The sequence below is a fragment of the Podarcis melisellensis genome, assembly GCF_964234715.1.
Source record: "Podarcis melisellensis genome assembly, chromosome: 6".
In the NCBI taxonomy this organism is placed as follows: Eukaryota; Metazoa; Chordata; class Lepidosauria; order Squamata; family Lacertidae; genus Podarcis; species Podarcis melisellensis.
Genome location: NC_138538.1, coordinates 37,122,308 through 37,132,985, shown reverse-complemented (window position 1 = coordinate 37,132,985; position 10,678 = coordinate 37,122,308). Strand labels below are relative to the sequence as shown.

At 42.2% G+C, this 10,678-nt stretch overlaps 1 protein-coding gene across 1 annotated transcript; it reads left to right on the top strand.

The window, feature by feature from the left end:
- Nucleotides 1-1,117: 1,117 nt before the first annotated feature.
- Nucleotides 1,118-2,110, top strand: LOC309372176 (olfactory receptor class A-like protein 1; the record flags this gene model as incomplete). Its single annotated transcript, XM_081915477.1, has 1 exon — nt 1,118-2,110. One exon carries the CDS (start codon nt 1,118-1,120, stop codon nt 2,108-2,110), a length of 993 nt encoding a protein of 330 aa, XP_081771603.1.
- Between the last annotated feature and the right edge of the window lie 8,568 nt (nt 2,111-10,678).

Below are 10,678 nucleotides of genomic sequence, written 5' to 3'. Positions count from 1 at the left end.
AGAAAGGTTATCAGTTGGAACAATGCCTCCAAAGATATGATTGCGATATACATCACTTGAAATTAAGGCCTGCATGCTTGTTTGTTATTTATGGGATTGTTAATCACACTCTTGCTCTTGGGAGTTTAGGGAGATATAAATGCTTCTCCTGTTTTATCCTGACAATGATTCAGGAAGTTAGAAAAGTTAATGACTGGCCCAACCTCACTCAGTGAGCTTCTATTATTATTATTATTATTATTATTATTATTATTATTATTATTATTATATCATGATTGATAATAAAAATAATAAAAATCATTATTAATACCAATCTGTTTCTTGTATCCCATACATCTGACTGGGTTGCCCCAGCCACTCTGGGATGTTTCAAACAAAATACAAAGGAACCCAACAAAACATGAAACATTAAAAGCTTCCAAAACAGGGCTGCCTTCAGATGTCTATGAAAAGTCATATGATTGTTTATCTCTTTGACATCTGACAGGAGGGCATTCCACAGGGTGGGCACAACTTGGATACTGCTAAATCAAGTGGCAGGGAAGGGAGGAATCTTCTCAGAATGGTGCACAAGAATTCAATGTAAAATTAAAATGCAAATATCAGAAGAAGATAAATCCAAAATGAAACACATGAGGATGTCTGCCTAATATACAAATCTAGGTGCTAAAGGCCCTATTCATCGTGGTTGCCAAACGGATGTCATAAGGGACACTCAGCAATGCCTGAGTGGAGGTTCTTGCTGGTTCTAGGCCAACATTCTGATTACTACACCATGCTGCCTCTGAAAGGCCTCTCACTTTTTCAAGCAGGAATGTCTGCTTGCAGAATAACTTTTCCCCCTATCTTAGAATTCAGCATCTTAAGCAACTTTTCAGTTTTCCAGCATGCAATAATTTTGCAAACAGAAGGGCTTACATGGATGCACGCCTAAATAAATACATGAGTGGGGGGGGGGGTGTTTTCCAATCAACATGAAAGGAACTTAATTTAATTTACATATGGCTTTGTTGACTGCTGTGGGGGGGGGACCAATTGTCTGCTACTTTTCAACACTTTTGTCTTGTAGAATACACAGAGCGAGCAACCTTCCTCCCAGCAGGGTTACGCAGCCGTGATGCAAGTCTGGTTCGTGGTGAACATGCTTGGTTTCATTTCTCTTGACATGATAGGGATCCCAGGAAATCTAGCCATCCTCTATGCCTTCCTCAAAGCCACCTGCCGGCAAAACTTCACACCCAGTGAAATCATCCTGGGCAAACTTGCACTGGCCAACCTCCTGGTGATCCTGACCAGGGGTGTCCCACTCACCTTGCAAGCATTTGGCATCCACACCATGCATGATAATTTGACCTGTGGCATCACCCTCTACATCTATTGTGTGAGCAGAGCTATGAGCATCTTCTTAACTTCCATGTTGGGCTGCTTCCAGTGCCTCCTCATTGCTCCATGTCCTCTCAGATGTTTGCGGCTAAGGCACAGCATCCTTGCAAAACTCCCTTCCATCATGATTTCCCTTTGGTGTTTCAACCTCCTGATCTGCTGCACCCGTTTGCTTTACTCCCTGCCTCGCACCGGTACCAACTGCACCGAGGAAGAGATCACGGTAGTGTATGACTTCTGCTGTGTGGTGTTCCCTAACCAACTCTTGTACTTTGGAAATGGAGTGGTATTTGTCACTCGAGACATTTTCTTCCTGGGGTTGATGAGCCTCTCAAGTGGATACCTCCTCTTTGTTTTTTGGCAGCATGGGAAACTGATGAGCCGCTTGCCCATGCTACAGCTGAAGCATTCAGAGATCCGAGCAGCAAAATCAGTCATGGGCCTGCTGGCCATGTACCTTCTCAGCTTTGGACTGGACAGTGTCTTCTGGATGGTCAACCTTTGTGTAGCCCCAGTCTCACTGAGGTTCGCAGATGCCCGCATGTTTTTTGACTCCTGCTACTCAGCTATAAGTCCCATGTTGATTATCCTAACCAACAGAAAGATTCAGGCAGGCCTGAAGTGTGCTATTGGGAACATTCCTGGAAAGAGAGAGCTACCAAATGCAGACATGTCTAAGAACTGTCGTGGAGAAACAAATGGGTGCATTAAAAAGTCTCAGTCTTAAATGCATATGTGTGGGGCAGCTCATAAGATCCTCCCCAGACATAGAGGGAGCTGCAGGACCATGAGAGCTAGCTACTGTTATGGTGGCAACCATGCTCCCCCAACACCTGCTTCTGACATATGTTGAAAGGTATTCTAGGCACATACCAATGTATGTGCCTAGAGCTCTTCCTGATTGGGCCAGAGTCCCGTGGTGCTCTGTGTGTGTGTGTATCTGATATACATCAAAGTCTCAAGTTGACTTTCTGTTTGGGGCAAGCATTTTGTGCTTGAGATAACATGATACTTCATCCATGCAGTCCTAACTAATAATAATATGGCATATGGTTGCCCAAATAGCATGAGCTAATCCACCATGTTATTAGTTGCAAATTATACAAATCCATATCAACATACACAACTGGCTGCTTGAGAGTGTTTTGCTTGCACAAAACTTATGTAGTGGTTAGACTCTGCCTGCCCTTTACTGAGCATTTGTTCTGATTTGTTTATGGGGTGTTAAGAGAAAGTAAAAGCAACAACAACAACAAAGAGTTAGCATTAAATGGGAACAGAATACAAATGAACAGTCTGCAACAATTCAGTTAGGCTTTGATATTATTATTATTTCTACTTTTTAAGCTGAGGACAGGTTACCCAAAAGAAATCAGAATTAATAACAAAATACACTGTCATTGAAAATAATAAAATCACAAACTGGACAGTTGGAATCACACTGTCTTGCAGGGTAGGGCACCGAAACTAACATTTCCCTGGAAGAGGGTATGCATGGAGAGATGATTAACAGAAGTTTGATACCAGTTGTCAGAGAGAGATGTTAGGGGGGTTTGGACTGTTCTGTACTTGCCTGTTTCTCTACCAAGCCCTCTTCACAGGGAATTCTGGGAACCATATCTCCATGAGGGGAATAGGGGTCTCCTAACAACTCTCAGCAGCCATGATAACCTCAAGCTCCCAGAATGCTTTGGAGAAAGCCAGGGTTGTTCAAAGTGATACCACAGTCCTTTGAATGCATGGTGCCATTGTGGCTGACGTTTGACCCTGAAATTCCTACTGTTTAGGGATGAAGCCCCAAACAACAGCATAGGATCATGCCATGTTTGGGGGCAGAAATGGAGCTGGATAGCTCCTGGGTCAATTCTAGAATTCTATTACACAATAATTATTGTGTGGGTTTTTTTTTTCTTTTCCCAAAGTTTGTCAACATTATCTAACAAAACCAATCCTGGGGAGTGCTTTATTTATAGCAAAAAAAAGAAGTAAAGTTTTTTGTGATGCCTTAAATTTTAATTTTATTTATTGTGTTAACAGCTTTTATCTACTAGAACCTATTTTGCCATGCATCTGATGAAGCACTCTCTAACACACACACACACACACACACACACACACACACACAGCCTTTGTAGAGCCACAATACTATTTGTATATTCCAATAAATTGCATTTTGGTTGAAAATGTTATATATATATATATATATATATATATATATATATATATATATATATATATATAGTTTTTTGCTTGGGAGGCAGACATTGGAGGCTAAAGTGAAGCCTATCTGATCTGTGGCTGGGATCTAATGAGCTCTGTTGGCATGTCTAAGGCCTGCCAGATGTTGTTGGAGTCCCATTATCCCTAACCAATGACCATCTTGGCCAGCACTGATGGGCCTTGGAATCCAACACCTGGAGGCTCTCATGTTCCCCAATCCTGACCCACTCCTTGTCCATCCTCACCCCCAACCCTGAAGTCCATGTAACTGCAATTCTTCACATTCATCTTATGCTACATTTACAAGCAACTTCCCTTGCCCCTTTCTGTTCAGTCCAACAGCTGTGTCTTATTGCTTTATATATATATAACAGCAGCAGTAGGACTTTCACATCAAACTGCTTTTTTTGCCTTCTCTGCCTACTTTAAGCACTTCACAGTAGCTGTGCAGCGCTGTGAGTCAGTAATCTACACATCGCTTCCAGGCAGTTGTTATCATCATCTCAGGTGGTGAACTTGGCCAAGAGATAAGCTAGAATAAGAAGATGAATAGCATCATTCTAAATTTTGCCCTGGATTTCCAATACACTTTGTAGCAGTAAATAGTCTTAGCTAAGCACTGGAGCATCTGAGTTTGTTTGGCCATTCCTATCAGACAATAGTTACCCTTCTATTTCATCTTGTCTGCTGCAGAGGAACACAGCCTTGCTGTTTATGCAAGTATCCACTAAGTGCCTTAAAGTCAATGTTGTCTCTAGATTGTCTGGGGAAGTATGCAAGACAAAAACCTGGGCATACAAGACAAGAAAGTTGTAATGTGTTCTTAGGTAAAGGGAAAGGGACCCCTGACCATTAGGTCCACGACTCTGGGGTTGCCGCGCTCATCTCGCTTTTCTGGCCGAGGGAGCCGGCGTAAAGCTTCCGGGTCATGTGGCCAGCATGACTAAGCCGCTTCTGGCGAACCAGAGCAGTGCACAGAAACACTGTTTACCTTCCCGCTGGAGCGGTACCTATTTATCTACTTGCACTTCGTGCTTTCAAACTGCTAGATTGGCAGGAGCAGGGACTGAGCAACGCGAGCTCACCCCGTCGAGGTGATTCAAATCGCCGACCTTCTGATCAGCAAGCCCTAGGTTCTGTGGTTTAACCCACAGCGCCACCCTCTATTTAGCTTAATCAATAGGATTGACTCTCACTAGTTGTGAGAAGCAGTGTGAGACCTCCAGAAATTCCAAATGCTTTCCTCTCTGCAAGGGGTTTAACCTAATTAAGACATCCAAGGCGCATCCTAATCCAATTTATTCAAGAGTCCTGCTGGAAGATGTTCCATGCCTGAAGGAAGAGGCCCTGCCAAACACTGGTGGTAATAATAATAATAATAATAATAATAATAATAATAATAATAATAGTAGTAGTAGTAGTAGTAGTAGTACCGCACCCATCTAACTGGGTTGCCCCAGTGTCAGGGACTGGACTGAAGAGGACGAGGGGGAGGGGGAAGAATGGTGGAGATCAACCCCCCCTCCTCCTGACGCTGCAGAAGGAGAAGATTGCAGTATTGAATTACATCAGGGCTTTGAGGAGAGTGAAGGAAGTCATAGCTCAGAGACAGGTGAACAGAAGAGTTGACAAGTGTTAGAAGAAGGGGCGGGGAGGAAAATGTGGAAGGGGAACCAGTTGACATGTTGTCACTGGAAAGTATTTCTTTTTTTTCTTTTTTTTCTTCATATAATTTTTTATTAATTTCCCAACACAATTGTTCAATTTTATCCAAATTTTAACAAATTACTTTTTTTGGACTTCCTTCAGTTTCTCTGGCAATCATCCGTAATTACTCTTCAATACGCATTCCCTTCACTGTATTGCCATTTGTCTTCCCTCCCTTTTCTATTTCTTTTTGACAATACCTCTTAAACTTTTACAGTGCTTCTTGAAACCCCACTAGCGTTGTCACTGGAAAGTATTTCAGATCCCCCTTCCCCCAGAACTCGGCGTTCGATAAGGGTGCAGGAGCAGCATAATCAATGGCAACTGATCATGGGTGGCCACCGTATGGTAAAGTGCTGTTGCTAGGAAGGAAGGGAGGTGGAGCCCCAGTTTGGAGCAACGCCGTTGTTAAGGCTTGTTGCGTTCTTTTGTCTCTCACTGTTAAGATTGAATAAAGCTCATTAAAAATGAATCTACCTTGTTTTCTCTGCTCTTGCTGTAACTGGGGGAGGAATAGCCTTCCTGAAGCCTGGACAGAGCCTTGACACCCAGCCACTCTGGGCGGCTTCCAGAATATACAAAAATATAATAAAACATTAAACATTAAAAACTTCCCTAAACAGGTCTGCCTTCAGATGCCTTCTAAAGGTTGTATAGGTACTTGTCTCCTTGACATCTGATGGAAGGGTGTTAGTAAACACATTACAGGGACTTGAACATCCACTGCTCCCCATCAAGATTAGGACCACACATACCTTTGCACCAATTACCTAAGGTGAGTACCGGTAAATTTATATCCTACTTGAACTCCAGATATGTCTTCCTCTATGGGAAGTGCCTCCCTCAGGTGACCTAACCTGTATGGGCAGGCTCACCCAAGGGTAGGATCCCAAGTTCAATCCACAGCTAAGTCCATAGTTTTGCAAAAACAAACAGCCAATTGGATGTTGCTCCTTTAAGTCCTAAGTAAACCACTGCTTCCTGTGGGCATTCTGAGGTCCAATGCACTAGCAAATATTAAGATGGCCCCACAAACTGCCTTCCTCTATCAAAAACAAAGCCATGCTTTCCCCCACCCCCTGGTAATATTATTATATGAGTCCCTTCGACAGTCTTCAGTAAGTGGCTGAAAGTGGACAAGGATAGAGAAGGTCCTCCTTTCCCTTCCACTCTGTAAACAAACACAAACTCTGGATTACACTCTCACCCCTTCCTTAAGATTGCCTAGTGCCACCTTAACTGAAGAAATTCAGACAACAGAGACTGGCAGCTGGGTAGCAGTGAATTGGGTTTGAATTTTGCTTTGCTCTTCATATTCTTCCAGGGTTGGGGAAATCTGAATTTACAGGGAAATAGATGGGTCCTGGATGAGGGAAAGATCACGTGAACAATGCCCAGAAATGTTGGACTCAAGCAGCCTCAAACTCATGGTAAACCCTCAAGAGTTATCCACTTCTAAACCTTAGTGTTTGATTCTAGTCTGTTCATTCCTGGTCTGCATCAGCCTAGCATCAGATCAGCCTGGATTGTTCCACTCCTAGATAGTTTGGTTCCCCTTCCCACCTCCTTCCCAATGTTCCCTAATTCTTCTCCATCTTTGTTATTTTTATACTCAGTTAGTTATGGCTCCAGGACAGCTGCCAAGCATACTTATCTCCCTTCATTGCAAAAGTCATTTCATACCATATGGGACTCGAGGAAATCTATGAGGACTCAGCCTTCCCTTGGTCTCCCATCATTGCCTTTTATCTGGCTGTTTGTTGAGAAGATATACCTTATCAAAGAGCTGGCATTCCTCCCAGGAATTCTTAAGGAACCACCGCAGGAGGAATCCGATCCTAGGCCGGAAATTTAGGTTTGCATTATTAAAGTAGATTAAAACCCTCTGGTGCAACAAATCCACTTTAACAAAAACACAGACTTCTTCTCTTTTTTTTACAATGAAGAAAGTGATGGGGAGTGAGAAAAGTGTGGGATAATGACTAATTGACAGGAAGACAAATGACCTCCACGCAAACAAATACTCAATGATTAGCAGACATTACCGCTATGTAATCTTTGGGAAACGATGAATGACAATAAACAGGTTATCTGGAGAAGTCTAAAGTAACCATTGGTGCCCAAGTGCTAGGGACAACTTCCTGATTTACTGCAGCTCCTCGGATAATATTTTCCCCCTTCATCCCACCTTGGGAAAGGTAATTTCTGCCATGTGCTGGATTTATACTGGACAATCCACAAATAATTTAGCTTTATTCGTTGTTCTGCAATGTTTCCCCAATGTTATCACATTTTTGCTGCCAGGAGGGCCACTCGTGCATTGAAATGCAACAAATGCATGACAACCCACCATCCCTAGAACATTTCTGATATAAAAAGTTGCAGAACTTCTCCGAATTTCAAAATGCAGTTCTCCAGCCAACTAATCTGCACAAAAATGTATATACTAGAGTAAATTGCACATTAAAAAAAATGGAATAATAGGCAAACTCGCATAGGAAAAAAAATGTGCATAATAGGATCAATTCACAGCAACTCTTCAGGATTTCAGGCAGGGGTCTGTACCAGTCCTATCTTGAGATACCAAGGACTTTTTACATGTATTCTGCCATGTACCTATGGCTCTTCCTTTTCCTGTGCTCTTAAATTCACAGAGTATTTTGTGAGCTGGAATCTAACAAACTGTTCCACTATGCCTGCTGAGAATTGCACCTCCAGTGATTGCAAACCAAGTTTAGCATTCTCTTCTAAGTAAATTTTGCCAGTGGGGAAAAGCCTCTAATATCAGAAAACAAATTAAAAAATTTAAAAAATACACCTCTACAAGATGATTAAATGCAGTTCACGCAAAAAAATATAATCCAGTCAAAAAATCAAAATCATACTACCAGCATCCTAAAATTCTTATAAGCACTGCTTCTAAATATCTAGTTTGGTTCTGTAAAATACAGGCTTTTTTTTTGGTCCCCATCACTTTATTGCTTATAGTCTACTGCCCTCTGCTGGTAAATTGTGTTATTTTTTTAAAGTTAGGCACACACAGGTGTACTGTATATCGAAAATCCAAGGGAAGCCAACATAAGCTGATATAATTCATTCTGTTCCTTTTTGTGCGCATAAGATGATAACAATGTGATTCACCTGTTTGAAACCTCACCGGGTGGCATAATGGGGCAAGTCCACAGACGCCTTAGAGAAACCAAAGCACAACCCAAACTAATCCTTTGCTGCGTCAACCCCTTTTTCAACCTGAGGGCCACATTATTTCATGGGCAGGACCAGAGGCAAAACTTGGCAGAGTGGCATGCCAGGGCAGAGCTTTCTGCATACATACACACCTCTGACCATTGCCCTTCCAGGCAAGCGAGAAACATTAACACACTTTAAAAAGACACAAGCACTTGTCAAGAGTGCAAAGCAAACTGGAAGAGGAATGTGGTCCAAGGAGAGTTTTGAGGGCCAGATAAGCTTGGAGTGGCCCATTCAGCAAACCAGGCCTCAGTGTTGCCCACCCATGCTATAGCCTCAAAGAAGTGGCTACATCAACACATCCTGTGGTTCTGTGGTAAGGTGCATGTACTATTGGTGTCCTTCTCTCTCTCTCTCTCTCTCTCTCTCTCTCTCTCTCTCTCTCTCTCTCTCTCTGTGTGTGTGTGTGTGTGTGTGTGTGTGCACGTGCACACACACACACAAACTTGTTTTTTGTGGTTTTGATTTATACAATTTAATGGCTATATATTTTTAAATATCCAGTAATATTTTATGGCTTGGATCATAAATGTCCCTTCCTTAAATGGAAAGGCTCCTTCCATTCCCAGTTTCTTCCATTTTGATCCAGTCGGTAGAAAACAGGAAAGTGTTTTTTTGTTTGTTTTTCTTCCTCTTTCTGCAGCTCACCGTGCCAGTTCTCACACTGTTTTGATGGGTCTTCAACCCTTTGAGGCTGTAACGTTCTGCAGGGGAGAATTTCATAGGAACTCCGGACCCAAGCCTTAGGAAAAGGTTTGCAACTGTCTTCACAACATTTTGTGTTTGCTTCGCATATCCAAAATTGTGGTGCCCGGGCTATGCCTTCCTACCTGCATAGTTTTAGATGCTGCAGTAAGGTTTGTTTTATAGGCAGGATACAAGTTGCTTTTCAGACAGTAGTGGCGCTGGCTTCTCTGCGGTGCTATCAATGGTAAACTAATTGATACATGTAGCACCACCAATGGGCATCATTTGCAGGAACTGCCCAGTTGGAAACAACTGGAAACAACACCACCAGTGTACTGGACCCAACGTTTCAGCTGTAGTGCAACATTTGGCCACATTGTATGTTAAGGGTGGGAATTATTGTTGAGGGAGCGTAGTCTTCTTGAAGGAGAAAACACCCTAATCTACCCCCTCAGCTAAGATGACAACAATATATAACACCCAAGTCCCTTCTTTGTGTGCCTCCTCCACAAGAGGTGGAGTAACACAAGAACGGGCCGTTCTTTGGTGGCTTCCGCTTGTGGAATACTCTCCCCAAGGAGACTCCTCTGACACCAGGTGAAAACATTCCTCTTCTTCCATGCATTTGGCTAATTATACAATTATTTCCATTCAAACTGTGTGCGTATGGCAGGAGGTGCAAATGATTTTGTTTGTTACTACGGTATGTATTTTTGTGTTTTTATATTGTAAACCCTGTGATCCTTGGAAAAATTAATGATGATTATGTCATTCTAGTACATGGGGCTGGGGAGTGCATTTCCTTCAAGGCAGAGAGGAGCAATGAAAGTACAACATGTTTGTCATGTGGGAGAGATTAGACTACTTAAAGTCATCTGTTGTTTTCTTCATTAAGAACCACTCTGGGCCAGGTTATCTGAAAGGGCGTTAAGATCAACAAGTGGAACCCCATTAGTCTTGCCACAGCCTGGTAGTTATTAGCTTGTGGCAATACATAGATGGATAGATCTTTTCACTAGTAGTGCTGGTGTTTTACAACACGCTCCCTGCTGAAATGCAAAACTATATTGTCCATGTTGGTATTCTGCTGGCTTTTGAAGATGCACCTGGTCACACAAACATTCCCTTGATCTCCCACCTGAGCCTCCTGTTTTTCTTGCTGTGTTGTTTCAACGGGACCATTTTATTGCATATTTTAATTATGCCTATATTTTAATAGGATTTATCATGTACATTAATTGCAGAGGTTTATATTTTAATCTCTGTGTAATGAGTTTTTCATACTATGAAAACTGCTTAGAGGTCTATCTTGGCATTAAGCGGTATATTAATTAATTAACTATAATAAATAACTATAAAAGGCCTGTGTGAGCGCAGCTGTTGAATGTGCCCATTCTGTAAGTTATTTTCATGGAAAGTAATCCCTTCTAAA